Consider the following 19,731-nt stretch of genomic DNA (forward strand, 5'->3'; position numbering starts at 1 on the left):
CGCCGAATCCAGCCTGTGGGTCACCCCACGGGGGCAGCGCAGTACGATAGGGGGCTCGAGAGGGGCGGGGGAAGCTGGGGTGACCCACACCACCACCAAGTTTGACAACAGCAGCAACCCAAGTGCCGACATCGCCCCAAAGACCTGTGCCCGTCACAGGGAGACCGGTACCGTTTGAAAACACCACCGAACCCGGTCGCATGACATCACGATGCCTGGAGCTCAGACTTCGTGACGTCACACTCCCAGGTACGTGATGTCAGGTGGCAGCCTCCCCGGTCTGTGGCTTTAGAAGGGGAACTGGGATTTGGGTGAGTGGGGGGGATATGTGGGAAACGGGGGGTGGGGGTGAGGATTTTCACCTCAGACTGAGAAAGGCTAATGAAGGGCACCTGTCACGGTGAGTTTACATGGGGAGAAACTGCACTGGTAGCTCAGGTAGTAACCAGGGGATGCACATTTTTCGTCATTGCCGCTAGAATGAATGGGTGGGGAGCAATTTCTCTTGGGTTCTGTTCATCGGGCTGAGAGTCTTGGGGATCCGACATACTGATAGTTTCCAAATGGGAACTGGAAAACCTGCAGGATTTTGAGTAAAGTTAAACAAAGTATGGAATTACTAGATGACTCTTGCAAAATGGTAATGTAATATTTAGGGCCAAATGGTCTATATTTTTGGTTCTATACTTATATCATTTTATGAACATGTATTATTTCACTTAATTTTAGTCTCAATATGTTGAGTTCATTGCTTCAGAGACAGAAGACATTAGGGGCTAAGATGTAGTTCCATCTTGAATTCCAAAACATGTCTTGCTACAAAGTTATTTTCACAGTAGGTTTTGGCCAAGTAATTATATGGGTTGTGAAATGTTTCTATGCATTGCACAATTTACATATCCTGGGTGAAAATTGATAAAGAACATTGTGATCTTACTTTATGGACTGCAAAGTTTGCCATGTTCTTATTTGTACTTTCCACTGCCTGCTTCTCTGCAATTTAAAGCACACTTATCTTCTCACCTATCATAGTTCTCATGGAAGGTAATTGACCTAAAATATTAACTCCCCTTCCTGACATATATAACAATTACATTATTAATTTTAATGCCTGTAATTTTCCTTCTGAATGGCCTCCACTTTGGATACTCCCTGCACACCCTTTTTACAGTGACATATAACAGCTTTCTGGATACCTCTTTGGTACTTTGATAATGCATGCTCTGCAATTAAATGGCACCTGTCCAAGCAGGTCTCAGACATGGCAACTGACTAAGGAAGCCAGCAGCAGGCAAATCTATCTGGAGCAAACAAGAGGAAATCTGCAGATGCTGGAAATTCAAACAACACACATAAAGTGCTGGTGGAACACAGCAGGCCAGGCAGCATCTATAGGAGAAGCACTGTTGACGTTTTGGGCCGAGACCCTTTGTCAGGACTAACTGAAAGGAGAGATACTAAGAGATTTGAAAGTAGTGGGGGGGGAGGGGGGAATGCAAAATGATAGAAGGGGTGGGATGAAGCTAAGAGCTGGAAAGGTGATACAGAGCTGGAGAAGGGAAAGGATCATGGGACGGGAGGCCTCGGGAGAAAGAAAGGGGGGCGGGAGCACCAGAGGGAGATGGAGTACAGGCAGGGTGATGGGCAGGGAGAGAGGAAAAAAACAAACTATTTCAGGGGAGGAGGGGCATTAACGGAAGTTAGAGAAGTCAATGTTCTATCTGGATGCAGTTTTGACCTGTTCTTTTCTTGCTGATTGATTTCCATCAGCATCTAAATCAGGTCAAATATCTGAGTTTGTAGCTCAATTTTCCATCATCTGCAGTCTCAACCTAATCCATAGGTTAAGATCTGTTAGAGACCAGCATTTATTAGGATTAATCTACCTTTGCTAAACTTCTCAGGGCTGGTTGCAAGTTTGACCTGAATAGATTGCTGTGGGTTGAAGTTAAAGGCATTTGCGACACAGATAGAAATGTATTTAAAAAGCCACTTCCAGTAGGTTTTGACTTCACATGTCACCCCACGCAAGAGCGGAGCTAATGTTCAGAACTAATGGGATACTTGACAACCTACTGCAATAGTTAAAATAAATTTATTATCAAAGTACATATATGTCACTATATACAACCCTGAGATTCATTTTCTTGTGAGCATACTCAATAAATCCATAATGAATAATAACCATAACAGAATCATTGACAAACCACCCCAACTGGGCTACAACCAGTGTGCAAAGGACAAGAAACTGAAAATACAGAAAGAATGAAATAATAATAAATAAGCAATAAATATTAATAACATGAGATAGGGTCCTTCAAAATGAGCCCATTGGTTGTGGGAATGTTTCAGTGATGAGGCAAATTAAGTTACCCACGGTGGTTAAAGAGCCTGATGGTTGAGGGTAGTAACCATTCCTGAACCTGGTGGTGCAAGTCCTGAGGTTCCAGTACCTTCTTCCTGATGGCTGTAGCGAGAAGAGCACGAGCTGGGTGGAGGGGTCCCTGATGATGGACAACACTCCGTTTAGATGTGCTCGATAGTGGGGAGGGCTTTACCCGTGATGGACTGGGCCATATCCACTACTTCTTGATTTTCTGTTCAAGTGCATAACATTCCAGAACCAAGGTCACCCAAACCTGTGCTCTTGCTGCAAAAAGTGGATACGTTTTTTGTCTGCACATGTTCAGAGGGCAAGTCTGAAGCTATCATAAGCTTATTCACTGAAGTAAATGAAATTAGGTACTCAACATCATTAAGATAAACATCACAGATAAACCGGCCTCACCATACAACTCTGCCCTGTGGCAATATAACTTCACAATGACACCCTGGACAGCCAGAGACATTTTTCCATGGTGGAAATGGCTAAACCAAGGGGGCATAATTTTATGAGATGTCAGAGGCAAGTTCCCTTACCCCACATATATAGTGGTACGTGTTGTCAGGGGCGGGGGAAAATGCAGATCCATTAGTCACATTTAGGAGGATTTATAGGCACACAAATTATTAAAAAAATGGAGGGTTATATGGGAGGAAAGGGTTAGCATATTGTGGGCCAAAGGGTCAGTACTGTTCTAAAACACAAATATCACTTGCAGGCATTGTCAATGACTATTTCCATCTCTTTGAATGTAATTAGCCGGGTTGATTTATGTCCTTTTGCAGATGAGGTGTAGATCAGAGGCTCTCCACATTGATGTGTATATGCCAATGTTGTAACAATACTGAAGCAGCTTGGCTCAAAGTACAGCAGGTTCTGGAACACAGGCAATCTTTAAATTATTTATTACATGATTTGTTTCAGCAAAAGAGAATATAAATATTTAATTCACAAGTGCTTAAAAGCACGTAATACCTATCAAATAACTGAAGAAAAGTGACAAGCAAAATGGAAAGGATAAGAATCAATTTTGTATAACTGTCATACAACTGGGGAAGGGATATGTAACTAGCCAAGTAGGATGAATCAGTTGTAGTTAACACAAGCATCTCCCTTTCCAGTGACGGTCCTGCCATTCACATAGCATCTCCAAGGGACTTCCTATTCCTGAAAAACTGCAATAACACAAAAATCAGTGAGATTTATTATATTTTAAGTGCATTAATTTTCTCTTAACCAACTGATAATATTAAATGATATCTAAAGTCATTCATTCAATACACAGTCAATGGTAAGTTCACTACAGTTTGGCAAGTATTAAATATTGCATCTCAGATGGCCCACCTTTCCAATAGCTCCAAGGGCAGGTCCAAATGAAACTTCAGTCCGTGTTCGCCCTCTGATCCAACCTGGCAACTTGCTAAGAATTCTCGGTTGGGTATAGCGATGATCCAAGAGCATAATATTAGCATAGTCCTCACGATGGCGGATCGCTCGCCCTATAAACAGTACAGTACATGAATACTGGAATATCGACGTGCAAGAGTTTCACATCAAACAAGCTACAAGTCTGGCAAGTCACAGATTTGGAAACTCTGCTACAGCACAAATCACTTTGACCTTCATGGGCTTGTGTTACTACTTCCAAATAGCTCAATGCCAGAATTATTTGAGTAGCAACAGTGGAATTCCAAATTTCCCCACAGGCTGTTCAGTCCATTGAGTTGATGCCAGCTCTGGGAGCAATTCTATTCCCTCAATTATTTTCAAATGACCTATTATTTTTCACATGCCTTAACAACACTCCTTGATTCTCCTTAAGCTAGGAGTGATTTACTTTTGCTAATCCTGTCTCTGGGCTGTGTGAGGGAACTAGAAAGCCCAATGGAAACTCAAAGTCACCAGAATGTTGTTGGCTCCAGGGAAAACCTACATTGGGACACTGGAAATTACAAGAATAGATTTTGTACCAGTCTAAATGAAAAGGTTAATGAATATCACTATCAATACAACCTTAAAGCTTCTCCTATAGAACCTTACCATGACCCTCCTGTTCACTCTTAAACATCACTGTAACCAATTGTCCTCTTGCCCTGCTTTGTAATGTTTCCCCCTCATACCATTTCCTTCCTTGCTTCCATTTGGGTACGATACCTGATGCTGTAATTTTTCCCAATACCAATAATTGAGTTGCCCTCCACCTCTATTTCCACATGATAGTCACCTACCTATGGACTGGTTGACAGCTTTCATGCACAGGTTTTCCAATAATACTTTTCCTGGACTCTTCCCATCACTTTTTGTCTGTGGAAGTGAAATGCACAACAGCAAGAATATATTTTATTAATTTGGCTTATTTTAGATTACATTATTACGGCACGGACTAGGAGGGCCGAGATGGCCTGTTTCCGTGCTGTGATTGTTATATGGTTTATATGGTTATTTCACTGAACCTATTGGATAGATTAATTTACAAATGACATTAGTTTTTATCAAATTCTTGATTTACAATACTTATACCAGTTAATGAGTTGGAGATGGAGCCAGGCAGACATTCTACAGTCACAATACATAAAACATCAAATCTCCTCTGCACCCTCTCTGAAGCTTCCATCATCTTTCTATCATGAGGCAACCAGAACTGAACATAATACTGTATTCCAAGTGTACTCCAACTAGGGTTTCATAGAGCTACATTCTGCATGGAGGTTGGTGACCAGTGGTGTGCCTCAGGGATCTGTTCTGGGACCCCTTCTCTTCATGATTTTTATCCTGGATGAGGAAATGGGGGGGATAGGGTAGTAAATTTGCTGATGACACAAAGGTTAGGGGGTGTTGTGCAGAGTGTGGAGGGTTGTCAGAGGTTACAGCGGTAGGATGCAAAACTGGGCTGAGAAGTGGCAGATGGAGTTCAATCCAGATAAGTGTGGGGTGGTTCATTTTGGTAGGTCAAATATGATGGTAGAATATAGCATTAATGGAAGACTCTTGACAGTGTGGAGGATCAGAGAGAACTTGGGGTCCGAGTCCATAGGACACTCAAAGCAGCTGCGCAGGTTGACTCTGTGGTTAAGGCGGCATACAGTCCATTAGCTTTCATCAATGGTCGGATTGAGTTTAAGAGCGGAGAGGTAATGTTGCAGCTATATTGGACCCTGGTCAGACCCCACTTGGGGTACTGTGCTCAGTTCTAGTCACCTCACTACAAGAAGGATGTGGAAACTATAGGAAGGGTGCAGAGGAGATTTACAAGGATGTTGCCTGGATTGGGGAGCATGCCTTATGAGAATAGGTTGAGTAAACTCGGCTTTTTCTCCTTGGAACAGCAGAGGATAAGAGGTGACTTGATAGAGGTGTATCAGGCCTTCTCACCTGATGATGAGAAGCATTGATCATGTGGATAGTCAGAGGCTTTTTCTCAGGGCTGAAATGGCTAGCATGAGAGGGCACAGATTTAAAGTGTTTAGAACTAGATACAGAGGAGATGTCAAGGGTAAGTTTTGTTTTATGCAGAGAGTGGTGAGTGCGTGAAATGGGCTGCTGGCAATGGTGGTGGAGGCAGATACGATAGGGTCTTTTAGACAATAGGTGCAGAAGTAGACCATTTGGCCCTTCAAGCCTGCACCGCCATTTTGAGATCATGGCTGATCAATTACTAACAACACCCGGTTCCTGCCTTGTCCCCATATCCCTTGATTCCCCTATCCATAAGATACCTATCTAGCTCCTTCTTGAAAACATCCAGAGAATTGGCCTCCACTACCTTCTGAGGCAGTGCATTCCAGACCCCTACAACTCTCTGGGCGAAGAAGTTTTTCCTTAACTCTGTCCTAAATAACCTACCCCTTATTCTCAAACCATGCCCTCTGGTACTGGACTCTCCCAGCATCTGGAACATATTTCTTGCCTCTATCTTGTCCAATCCCTTAATAATCTTATATGTTTCAATCAGATCCCCTCTCAATCTCCTTAATTCCAGCATGTACAAGCCCAGTCTCTCTAACCTCTCTGCGTAAGACAGTCCAGACATCCCAGGAATTAACCTCGTGAATCTACACTGCACTTCCTCTACAGCCAGGATGTCCTTCCTTAACCCTGGAGACCAAAACTGTACACAATACTCCAGGTGTGGTCTCACCAGGGCTCCGTACAAATGCAAGAGGATTTCCTTGCTCCTGTACTCAATTCCCTTTGTAATAAAGGCCAACATTGTATTAGCCTTCTTCACTGCCTGCTGCACTTGCTCATTCACCTTCAGTGACTGATGAACAAGGACTCCGAGATCTCTTTGTATTTCTCCCTTACCCAACTCTACACCGTTCAGATAATAATCTGCCTTCCTGTTCTTACTCCCAAAGTGGATAACCTCACACTTATTCACATTAAACGCCATCTGCCAAGTATCTGCCCACTCACCCAGTCTATCCAAGTCACCCTGAATTCTGCTAACATCCTCATCACGTCACACTGCCACCCAGCTTAGTATCATCAGCAAATTTGCTGATGTTATTTTTTACACCTTCATCCAAATCGTTAACGTAAATGGTAAACAGCTGTGGTACCAATACTGAGCCCTGTGGCACCCCACTAGTCACCACCTGCCATTCCGAGAAACACCCATTCACCGCTACCCTTTGCTTTCTATCTGCCAACCAGTTTTCTATCCATGTCAATGTCTTCCCCCCAATGCCATGAGCTTTGATTTTACCCACCAATCTCCTATGTGGGACCTTATCAAATGCCTTCTGAAAATCGAGGTACACTACATCCACTGGATCTCCCCCATCTAACGTCCTGGTTACATCCTCGAAAAACTCCAACAGATTAGTCAAGCATGATTTACCCTTGGTAAATCCATGCTGGCTCGGCCCAATCCTATCACTGCTATCTAAATATGCCACTATTTCATCCTTAATAATGGACTCTAGCATCTTTCCCACCACCGATGTCAGGCTGACAGGTCGATAGTTCTCTGTTTTCTCCCTCCCTCCTTTTTTAAAAAGTGGGATAACATTAGCCATTCTCCAATCCTCAGGAACTGATCCTGAATCTAAGGAACATTGGAAAATGATTACCAATGCATCCGCAATTTCCAGGGCCGCCTCCTTTAGTACCCTAGGGTGCAGACCATCTGGACCTGGGGATTTGTCAACCTTCAGTCCCATCAGACTTCTCATCACCGTTTCCTTCCAAATGTCAATCTGTTTCATTTCCTCTGTTACCCTACGTCCTTGGCCCATCCATACATCTGGGAGATTGTTTGTGTCTTCTTTAGTGAAAACAGATCTAAAGTACTCATTAAATTCTTCTGCCATTTCTCTGTTTCCCATAACAATTTCACCCAATTCATTCTTCAAGGGCCCAACATTGTTCTTAACTATCTTCTTTCTCTTCACATACCTAAAAAAGATTTTGCTATCTTCCTTTATATTCCTGGCTAGCTTGCGTTCGTACCTCATTTTTTCTCCCCATATTGTCTTTTTAGTTAAGTTCTGTTGTTCCTTAAAAACTTCCCAATCATCTGTCCTCCCACTCACCTTAGCTCTGTCATATTTCCTTTTTTTTAAATGCTATGCAATCTCTGACTTCCTTTGTCAACCACTGTGGCCCCTTTCCCCCCTTTGAATCCTTCCTTCTCTGGGGGATGAACTGATTTTGCACCTTGTGCATTATTCCCAAGAATACCTGCCATTGCTGTTCCACTGTCTTTTCTCGTAGGCTATCCGTCCAGTCAACTTTGGCCAGCTCCTCCCTCATGGCTCCATAGTTTCCCCTGTTCTTCTGCAACACTGACACCTCCGAGCTGCCCTTATCCTTCTCAAATTGCAGATAAAAGCTTATCATATTGTGATCACTACCTCCTAATGGCTCCTTTATTGTGAGATCGTTTATCAAATCCTGTTCATTACATAACACTAAATCCAGAATAGTCTTGTCCCTGGTCTTTTAAGAGACTCCTGGATAGGTACATGGAGCTTAGAAAAATAGAGGGTTTTGGGTAATCCTAGGTAATTTCTAAACACATGTTTAGCACAGCATTGTGGGCCAAAGGGCCTGTATTGTGCTGTAGATTTTCTATGCTTTTATGATTTTGTGGCTCTTGTATTCAATCCCCTGATTAATGAAGGCCAACACACTATACACCTTCTTAACCATTCTATCAACTAGCACAGCTACTTTGAGGAATCTCTGGACGTGGAGTCCTCAATCCCGTTGTCCTTCCACACTGCTAAGAGTCCTGCCATTAACCCTGTATTCTGCCTTCAGACATGACCTAAAAAATGAATCACTTCACACTTTTCTGGGTTGAAATCCACCTACAACTTCTCAACTCAGCTCTTCATCCTATCAATTTTCCACGACAATCTTCTACATTAAATTCCTCATGTAAGTTATGAGGTTCATTCTGATTACAGGTACTATATTGCAGTTGCCTGTTCAACCAAGTGGAATTGTCTAGTCATCCCTGTGTTTGAGAATAGTGCTGTCACTACATGTAGGTTTCCAGGTAACACGACAAACTATACCAGGCGTTACTGACTACATCACTCATAAAGCTCAGAGCATCAATGTAACACATGATGCCACCAATTGAAGGTACAATTAACAAATTATAGTTAGCTTCATGCACAATGACCAATCACTAGTCCACAATGGTATAAAGCAGGAAAGATTAAAGAATAAATATTTTACGGTAGCATCACAACATTGCCCCAATTAGCTTGTGCAAGAATAGACAAATGCAAGTTGAAACAGAAAACATCTCTGCTGCCTGTGGCAGAGAGTTGACTAAGAGAACTGATTGAGATCAGCACTCTTCTGCAATCCATTTGCTCTTGTAACTTCTTGTACAGGGAACCAATAAGATGAGAACCAGGCAGACATCCCTGGCTATAAATGGTAAAATGAGGCAATCAGAAACACTTAAATGGTTTCCAAAATCAAATATAAAAAAAGGAAGGAATGAAACACTGTAGCAGAGAAGATTATCTGCATGTTTTGAATGGCAACCTACTTTTCTGTTGCCTTATTTACAATGATGGGCACTTTAGAATTGCTTAAATATTTTGTGTTGATAGTTTTTGAAAGTGTATCACATTAGTTCCTTCACTCTTCACATGTCTTTCCCTCTATTACTCACAGAGACTCTCTCTTGTTCCTGCTGCATTTTCTCACACACAAACAGGCTCTCCACCCTCATCTTCTACATACAAAACTGTGAGGTCATTTAGCTTAGCACAAGTAGTTTTCTTATAAATGGAGAGATATGGAAGAGTTATTGTTTCACCTTGTATACAAATTATTTAAAGCTAACCCGAATGTGTGATAGGCAGCTAGGAAGGCTAACAGTGGGCTGACCTTTATTGCAGCAAGAGCCTTGAAGACGGTTGCAACAGTTAACCACGGGGGCTAACGTCATTTCTAGTGAAACATAAATGTTTCTCTTTCTGTGACACTGAGTGCCTGGTTTATCTTTTCTTACAGTGATCACCTTCAACTCCCTCCACCTCAAATTCAATGATCTCTACCGAATGGGCTCCCTTCAACTACTCTCTGGCCCTCGAAATCTGTCCAGTGTCTTACCCAACCCTCTAAGATCCTCACAGCCATCTAAACTTGTTTGACTCCCTTACCCCATCTTTCCCGTCCAATAATCTACCTTCATTCTAAAATATCAATAAATCTGACTTTGGTTCTTTGCGGGAATGGGACCCGCTTCAGGGCCTTATGACTGGCCCACTTTGATATCCCAAGGACGCGGCCTGGAAGACGAGCGCACCTTCAGGGTTCCAGGATTTCGTGGCTCTGGGGTCATGCTGATTCTAGGCCAGTGCCCCGACTGAAGTGTCGCAGGAGAACACAGAACATCAGGAGAAGCAGGTTAGCTGCTAGGGGTGGTGTGCCTGGAGAACTTTTTGGTGCTGACTCTCTGGGCGCAGAGTTTGGAAGAAGTGACGCAACAGACTTTTAACATCGTAAATCAGCAAATTGTTTGTTATGTCTCCTCTCTCGCTGTGAAACGAGAACACCTGTTTTTCCCCTTACTGGGGGGGAAAACACACATTATAAACTTATTATCTCAACATTGCCGGGGAAAGCACATAAGGAGGAGAATAACACACACAAAATGCTGGAAGAACTCATCAAGCCAGGCAGAATCTATTAAGAACAAACACTCAACATTTTGTGCCAACATTCTTCATTGTAAATGTTGAAATATGGGATAAGCAAATGATTAGCAAATAATTTAGTTTGATCTTGAAATCTACTGTATGTATAACTCAGCCCAGGATGAAAATGGAATGCCAATATTAATGTATCTCCATAAATACAAGACATTAAGCAAAGCTCACTCATGATGCCAAAGATCCTCAGTGAGGGGTTATAATATGTTGAGAGCCGAGACACAGGATCCTATCAGTGTCTGGGAATTTAAACACTTTTACTTCAGCCTCTCCACCATAAATGGAGTTTGTATTTGAGCTCCACCCAACATACCATGGTCTTATCCAGGTACGCCATCCTTTCTTGCAGCTCTGGTGAGTTCACATTGGGAAATGGCATTCCAACCATTACCACACACCTGTAAAAGACGTGTAAATGTTATGCATCAAGTCTGGCTCAGGCAGCTAAAACTCTGGCTTTCTAGCCACGTAAATGAGTTTGGATAACAAAAGCTATGGGCTACTAGGAAATAAGAGGAGATTATCAGTTATCTGAGAAAGGCTGCAAATCATTTTTGTACCAATCGCCTCCATGTTCAGCAACTTACCAATGATAAGTCCTGAACTTTAACACTTACATCATAGTTTTCAAATCCCTCTGTGGTATTCAAGCCCTAGACTCTGCCACTGGTCCTTTATCTTTATGTAGCTCAGAGTTAAATTTGCTAATATTACAATAAATATATCAGGAGTTTGCTACATTGACAGTAGTGAAGTTAGTGCAAGTTATTATAGTTGTGGCTGCAGACTGAAGAATATGATGTATCCCAAAAATAAGTGTAACCGAGTCAACTTGAACAATGATAGGTGAAGTACTGCAAAAAAATCACAGAGCAAGATAGAGGCTGTTATTCAATTCAATTTGAGTTAATTGTCGTTTTAACATGCATGAATACAGCCAAACGAGACGGTGTTATTCTGGGGCCAAGGTGCAAAACACAGTCACACACAGCACAAACAACACATACATAATAACAAGCATATGTAAGATACCAGTAAAATACAACCACACCAAACAATAGTCCAGACCCCGAGTCCATGAATGCATGCGGCTGAAATCTGCAGTCGACCACGATACAGCTCGTCTTCTGCCGAGCAAACACTGGGGGCAGCACTGACTCCAGCCTGGACAACGCACCACACCACCTCCCTGGAACACATAGGCTCCGACACCTCTCCCCTGGCTGCTGAAACCAGGTGACACCGTAGCTTGAGGCTAAGTCAATGAATGTCACAGAAATCCACTGTCAACCACAGTACAGCCTGTCTTCTGCCAAACAAATACCGGGGACAGGGGCAACACTGTCTCCAGCCTGGATGCCACTTCACACTGCCCCTGGCCCTGTCAGCTGTAAACAAGCAACACCAGACACCGTGGCTTGAGGCCTAGTTCTTGTTTTGACTGGAGCCACGCAGCTCCACCACCATTCAGTGCTAGCTCCATCAGTTCTGTGCTGGTTCTCTGAAATATCTATACAGGACCTGAGGCATCTCTTCTTCCACTTTCCTGCAGTTTTTCTCTCAAGTATTCACCCAAATCCCTTTAGTGAGCTGTAACTGAAACTATATCAACTATAATCATCATATTACCTGGAAAAGATGTTCTCCCATAAAATGTTAAAGATACTCAGCAGGTCAGGCAGCATCTATGGAGAGGACTAATGAACAGATGCTTCGGGCCAAGACTGTTCCTCTTCTTGTTTCCTTTGCTATCATATTTAAACCATGTCCTTTGGTTACTCATCCTACAGCCACTCTTTAAAAATAGCATGATTTCAAAGACACAACCAGTTCTCCAATTCACCCTGTTCCAAGGAGACGAGACAAGAACTATGGAGTGAAGCTAATAAATAAATCTTGCTAGGATGCAGGTTAGATTGACCCTGATATAATATTCTCCATCACGTTATGTCATATAAGCAGAGCAGTACAAGAACATCTAGAGTTATTCCAAGTGTCAAGGGGATTTTAGCGGAATTATTTTGTGGGAGACAAAGGCAGCCAATAAGGGATCTTATCGAGATGACAATGCATTGACTACACAGACTCAGAATGTTATTACAGGGAAAGTCCGATCTCTGCTCATGTTGAGAAACATCAGCAGAAATCTGTCCAACCCTTACCATATGAACAGCCGTGAAACAGATCTTCTCCACCAGAAGAAAAATATGATTTGATGAGGCTATGAGTAGATCTAAGAACTAATAAACCACCATTCCAAAACATTCAGCTTGCTTCAATTGGAAAAAACAAAACCAGGCACCTGGAGGTCAGGACCAATAAACAAATCATATCTGAAAAAGCAGATAGTTGCCATAGTCTTGAAAATCTATCATCTAGCTATCAACCATGGCATGCATTTAAACTTTAATCCTAAAACCAGAGCCCGGGGAGATCTTATCAAGGGCAGAGTAACAGAGAGCAACTACTAGAAGAAACACTTTGACAGTCTTACTGACTGAAAGTCTACCTACTCCAGGTTTAAAAGATCATCTGGTAGTTGAAAAACAGGGCCTCCTCAGCAGACAAAACACCCTGCTGTACAACCTAAATGTCGTGATGAGGTACATAGATAATGACTTGACAGACAATTGATCTGGGACTACTATTGATAGTAGTCCTCCTGGTATGTTGCTACCGACATATGTTAATACCTTTATTGGATCTCATTAGGAGTGAGCCACAGCGGCTAATCTTAGTGCCTTCTCTTCATTCACACAGAGTGGGAGAGCGAAATGCAATGCAGTACCAGTAATATTTCTGATTGGTTTGGATAAAGAATTTTGGAGTTATTCGATTGTTAATTCCTACCTGCCGAGATCATCGGAAAAGTTGATGCCTTCGCTCATCTTTCCCCCAACGACAGAGAGCAGTAGAGCCCCTGTGATTGGGCCTGCTGTTTGCTTTGAGTGCTGGAGGTCAAATAAAACAGTTACTGTTGCAGGTATGGGTTTCTAAGTACTGTAAATATTGCTCTCCTCTCCAAAACAAGAGATGAATCTCTATTCCATAAGACCATAGACCATGAGACCCTAGGAGCAGAACCTGACCATTCAGCCCATTGAGTATGCTCCATCATTCCATCATGGCTGATTTGTTATCACTCTTAACCCCAGTCTCCCCGTAATATTTGACACCCCTACTAATCAAGAACTTAACAACCTCCGCTTTAAATATACCCAATAAGTTGGTCTCCACAGCTATCCAAGGCAATGAATTCCACAGATTCACCACTCTGAGGTAAAAAGGTAAGGTCAGTAGGTTCTTTTTTCACTTATTCTGACTAATCTGGGATCAGGTAATGGGGGAGACAGTTAGAGCAGTGGTGTTCTCCGTATGCAGTATGTGGGAGGTCAGGGTCAACACAGTTGTCCCTGATGACCACATCTGCAAAAGGTGCATCCAGCTGCAGCTCCTATCAGACTGAGTTAGGGAATTGGAGCAGGAGCTGGATTACACCTGAACTGGAGTGGTACTAACATTCTTGCAGGGAAGTTTGCTAATGCTTCTTGGGGGGGGGGTTTAAACTAAATTTGCAGGGGGCGGGGATCCAGAATGTGACAGAGGATAGCGAGAGGAAGAATAAAGGACAGGTGGGGACTACACAGTTCTGGAATATTAAGTGTGTAGTTGAGAAAGGTGAGGCGGAACAAGTGATAAGGAGGACACATGTACAGAGGGATGGTCTGACGTTAAATGTGCAGAAAGAATAAGTAAATTTAAGAAGGACAACAAAATTCTAGGGGCGTATAGCCCGATGGGAGTTCAGGGAGCTGGGTTAAGCACAATAGGCAGCGATTCAAACAGAGAGAGGAGAAATAGGCTAAAAATTCTATATCTGAATGCACGGTGTCAGAAATAAGGCGGATGCACTTGAAGCTCAGGTGCGAATGGGTAACTATGATGTTGTTGGGATAACGGAGACATGGCCGCAGGGAGATCAGACCTGGGAAATGAATGTACAAGGGTATACATGCTATCGTAGGGACAGAAATGTGGGCAGAGGGGGTGGGGTGGCCCTGTTGGTGAGGAATGAGATTCAGTCCTTTGCAAGGGGGGACATAGGATCAGGAGAAGTAGAGTCTGTGTGGATAGAACTAAGGGCAAAAGGACCCTAATGGGTGTTGTCTACAGGCCACCAAACAGTAGCATGGATATTGGGTGCAAGTTGAATAGGGAGTTAACATTGGCATGTGGCAGAGGTAATGTTGCAGCAGTTATGGGGGATTTCAACATGCAGGTGAACTGGGAGAATCAGGTTGGTGCTGGACCCCAGGATAGGGAGTTTGTAGAGTGCCTACGGGATGCATTCTTGGAACAGCTTGTACGAGAGCCGACCAGGGACAAGGCTATTCTGGATTTAGTGTTATGTAATGAGCAGGATTTGATAAGCGATCTTGAAGTAAAGGAGCCAGTAGGAGGTAGTGATCATAATATGATAAGTTTTTATCTGCAATTTGAGAAGGATAAGGGCAGCCCTGAGGTGTCAGTGTTGCAGATGAACAGGGGAAACTATGGAGCCATGAGGGAGGAGCTGGCTAAAGTTGACTGGATGGATAGCCTAGCAGAAAAGACAGTGGAACAGCAATGGCAGGTATTCTTGGGAATAATGCACAAGGTGCAAAATCAGTTCATCCCCAGAGAAGGAAGGATTCAAAGGAGGGAAAGGGGCCACAGTGGTTGACAAAGGAAATCAGAGATTGCATAGCATTAAAAAAAAGGAAATATGACAGAGCTAAGGTGAGTGGAAGGACAGATGATTGGGAAATTTTTAAGGAACAACAGAACTTAACTAAAAAGACAATACAGGAAGGAAAAATGAGGTACGAACGCAAGCTAGCCAGAAATATAAAGGAGGATAGCAAAAGTTTTTTTAGGTATGTGAAGAGAAAGAAGATAGTTAAGAACAATGTTGGGCCCTTGAAGAATGAATTGCATGAAATTGTTATGGGAAACAGAGAAATGGCAGAAGAATTTAGTAAGTACTTTAGATCTGTCTTCACTAAGGAAGACACAAGCAATCTCCCAGATGTATGGATGGGCCAAGGACATAGGGTAACAGAGGAAATAAAACAGATTGACATTAGGAAGGAAACAGTGATGAGTAGACTGATGGGACTGAAGGCTGCCAAATCCCCAGGTCCAGATGGTCTGCATCCTAGGGTACTAAAGGAGGTGGCCCTGGAAATTGCGGATGCATTGATAATCATTTTCCAATGTTCCTTAGATTCAGGATCAGTTCCTGAGGATTGGAGAATGGCTAATGTTATCCCACTTTTTAAGAAAGGAGGGAAGGAGAAAACAAAATTATCGACCTGTCAACCTGACATCGGTGGTGGGGAAGATGCTAGAGTCCATTATTACAGATGAAATAGTGGCGTATCTAGGTAGCAGTGATAGGATTGGGCCGAGCCAGCATGGATTTACCAAGGGTAAATCATGCTTGACTAATCTGTTGGAGTTTTTCGAGGATGTAACCAGGACGTTAGACGGAGGAGATCCAGTGGATGTTGTGTACCTCGATTTTCAGAAAGCATTTGATAAGGTCCCACATAGGAGATTGGTGGGTAAAATCAAAGCTCATGGCATTGGGGGGAAGACATTGACATGGATAGAAAACTGGTTGGCAGATAGAAAGCAAAGGGTAGCGGTGAATGGGTGTTTCTCGGAATGGCAGGTGGTGACTAGTGGGGTGCCACAGGGCTCAGTATTGGGACCACAGCTGTTTACCATTTACGTTAACAATTTGGATGAAGGTGTAAAAAATAACATCAGCAAATTTGCTGATGATACTAAGCTGGGTGGCAGTGTGACATGCGATGAGGACGTTAGGAGAATTCAGGGTGACTTGGATAGGCTGGGGGAGTGGGCAGATACTTGGCAGATGACGTTTAATGTGAATAAGTGTGAGGTTATCCACTTTGGGAGTAAGAACAGGAAGGCAGATTATTATCTGAACAGTGTAGAGTTAGGTAAGGGAGAAATACAAAGAGATCTAGGAGTCCTTGTTCATCAGTCACTTAGGGTGAATGAGCAAGTGCAGCAGGCAGTGAAGAAGGCTAATGGAATGTTGGCCTTTATTACAAAGGGAATTGAGTACAAGAGCAAGGAAATCCTCTTGCATTTGCACAGAGCCCTTGTGAGACCATACCTGGAGTACTGTGTACAGTTTTGGTCTCCAGGGTTAAGGAAGGACATCCTGGCTGTAGAGGAAGTGCACCGTAGACTCACGAGGTTAATTCCTGGAATGTCTGGACTGTCTTACGCAGAGAGATTAGAGAGACTGGGCTTGTGCACGCTGGAATTAAGGATATTGGGAGGGGATCTGATTGCAACATATAAGATTATTAAGGGATTGGACAAGATAGAGGCAGGAATTATGTTCCAGATGCTGGGAGAGTCCAGTACCAGAGGGCATGGTTTGAGAATAAGGGGTAGGTCATTTAGGACAGAGTTAAGGAAAAACTTCTTCTCCCAGAGAGTTGTTGGGAGTCTGGAATGCACTGCCTCAGAAGGTAGTGGAGGCCAATTCTCTGGATGTTTTCAAGAAGGAGCTAGATAGGTATCTTATGGATAGGGGAATCAAGGGATATGGGCACAAGGCAGGAACCGGGTATTGATAGTAGATGATCAGCCATGATCTCAAAATGGCGGTGCAGGCTTGAAGGGCCAAATGGTCTACTTCTGCACCTATTGTCTATTGTCTAAAGAAATTCCTCATCTGTTTTAAAGGAACACCCTTGTATTCTAAGGTTGTGCCCTGGTCCTAGATTCATCCACTATATGAAACATCCTCTCCACATCCACTCAGTCTAGGCCTTTCAGACTTGCATCCTCAACACTTCTACAGTGAAACAATGACACAAATACTCAACAAGAACTTGGGTTTCTAAACACACAAAATCTCCAGAGATTCTGAAAATTAATGTTTTAGATATATCAATTTTTATCAGAATTGGGAAGACAGAAATCAAATGTTTTAAACTATAGTGAAGGGGGATGAATGGAGAGAACAAATAATGCTGAGAACCCTACACTGATAGAGCCAATGAGTGGTTTTGAGACCACTTGAGAGAGGTTGGTGAATGCTGGTTAACTGCTGCTTATCTGCTCAGAGTACAAGTTGGCGTTACTCGAGAAAACTTCATGAAAACACATATCGTTGCCATTCCCTTTTCTCAGTTCCTTCATCTCTGCCACATATGTTCCCAGCATGAGGCTTTCCTTCTCAAAACATCAGAAAAGAACGGGGTTTCCCTCTCTCCACTATCGATGCTGCCCTCAGTCGCGTCCTCTCCATTTCCTGGGCATCCACACTCCAGCTGCCTTAGAAGGGATAGAGTTCCTTTTGTCCTCACCTACCATCCCATGAGCTGTTGCATCCGGCACATCATCCTCTGCAACTTCTGCCATCTTCAGCGGGTCCCTACCACCAAACACATCTTTACCTTTGTTTCTGCAGGGATTGTTCCCTCTACAATTCCCTTGTCCATTCATCCCTCCCCTTTAATCTCCCTCCTTGCACTTACCTCTGTGAGCAGAAGAAGTGCTACATCTACCCATTCAGGACCCCAAACAATCCTTCCAGGTGAGGCAACACTTCACCCGTGAACCTACTGGGGTCATCTACTATATCCGGTGCTCCTGATGCAGCCTCAACATTGGTGAGGCCCAACATAGACTGGGGAACCACTTTGCCAATCACCTTCATTCCATCTGCAAAATGCAGGATTTCCTGGTGCCAACCACTTTAATTCAAATCCTATTCCCATTCTGACATGTCAGTCCATGGCCACTCTCAGGTTGGAGGACCAACTGCCCATATCCCATTTAGGTAGCCTCTAACCTGATGGCATGAACATTGATTTCTTTAACTTCTGGTAATTTTTCCCCCATTCCCTCTTCCCCTTCTTCAATTTCTTACTTTGGACCCCTTCTTAGCTCTCTCCTCACCTGCTTTGACCTCCCTTGGTGCCCCCCCCACTTCCCTTTCTCCCATAGTCTACTCTCCTCTCCTGTCAAATTTCTTCTTCTCTAGCCTTTTACTTCTTCTCAGCTTCATACTTCATCGCCCCCCTCTCCCACCCACCTTGCTTCCCCAATCACCTTTTAGTTTGTGCTCCTTCCCCTCTCCCGACCTTCCTATTCTGCTCCTGCCCCCTTCCCTTCCAGTCCTGAGAAGGGTCTCAGCCTGAAATGTTGACTGTTTTTATTCTTCTTTGATGCTGCCCGACCTACTGTGCTCCTCCAGCACTCTGTGCGTGTTGCTATGGATTTCTAGCATCTGCAGAACTTGTTTACATGTCCTTTTTTGATTTAGCAAGTCACTGCCCTCCGGGTATTATAATTAATTCAAGATTTTCAGATAGCTGACCATTTCAGAACTGGCCAGCTCTGATAAAAGGTCAACAATCTTTATTTGTTTTTGTTTCTGCACAGGTACTATCTGAGCTGCTGATTATTTTAAGAATTGTTTTATTTATGATTTCTAGCAATTGTTAACTCAGTTTCAACAGCTTTCTCCTCTCCTGTTTCCATCCATCACTTACTGCAGACAGATCAATTACAATTAACCACCCTTCACCCAGCAGTGCTGACAGTTAAGTCATTCATTTGCTCTTCCTGCCTCTAAGCAAAACTATGCCTGCTTATAACTATTGTTGATACCAACGAAAAGCCAGTAACATAAAATAGCAATTCTACTTCTGTTTCCATAGGAGCCATTTCTGCTTTTATTTAAGAACTGAGCTTTAACTGGAAGGGTTTACAGTTACTACAGGTACAGGATAGCTATCCAGCACTTTGACTCAGCTTATAATTGCCAGCGGCCTGTTTCTCTATGAATTAAATAATCTGCCCTGATTCACCAATCTTCTCACTTACCCACACTTCTCTCCTGCTATTTTAACCTGTAGGCCAACACCACGGATCAACCCGCAGAGTATAGATTGATGCTCCAACCAGGCCAGGCTTAATCATATTCTGAAGTGATCATCTCCTGTACGCAAGAGCTTTCACTCAAGAGTCAACATAAATTTGAGTCTCTCCGTGGGCAATTCTACCAGACAAAAACAGAAAATCAAAGCCCAAAACATCAAATGCATGGCAGCATGTTTTTACATA

General features: G+C 43.1%; 1 protein-coding gene and 1 long non-coding RNA gene across 2 annotated transcripts in view; one reads left to right on the plus strand and one right to left on the minus strand.

Annotated features, from left to right (window-relative positions):
• The first annotated feature begins 90 nt into the window (after positions 1-90).
• On the plus strand, positions 91-19,687 carry LOC132398388 (uncharacterized). The gene is made up of 3 exons (XR_009513639.1): positions 91-249; positions 13,330-13,552; positions 19,524-19,687. It is a non-coding gene; the product is annotated as an uncharacterized LOC132398388 (long non-coding RNA).
• ddx11 (DEAD/H (Asp-Glu-Ala-Asp/His) box helicase 11) overlaps positions 2,077-19,731 on the minus strand; it is a 122,060-nt gene continuing 104,405 nt past the window's right edge. The window contains exons 23-27 of the mRNA XM_059977736.1: positions 13,420-13,520; positions 10,883-10,967; positions 4,612-4,687; positions 3,728-3,882; positions 2,077-3,558 (exon numbers count right to left, since the gene is read on the minus strand). Coding sequence (XP_059833719.1) covers positions 3,520-3,558; positions 3,728-3,882; positions 4,612-4,687; positions 10,883-10,967; positions 13,420-13,520 — 456 coding nt within the window. The 3' untranslated portion in view covers positions 2,077-3,519. The remainder of the gene's footprint in view (positions 3,559-3,727; positions 3,883-4,611; positions 4,688-10,882; positions 10,968-13,419; positions 13,521-19,731) is intronic.

The sequence above is a fragment of the Hypanus sabinus genome, chromosome 8 (genome assembly GCF_030144855.1).
Source record: "Hypanus sabinus isolate sHypSab1 chromosome 8, sHypSab1.hap1, whole genome shotgun sequence".
In the NCBI taxonomy this organism is placed as follows: Eukaryota; Metazoa; Chordata; class Chondrichthyes; order Myliobatiformes; family Dasyatidae; genus Hypanus; species Hypanus sabinus.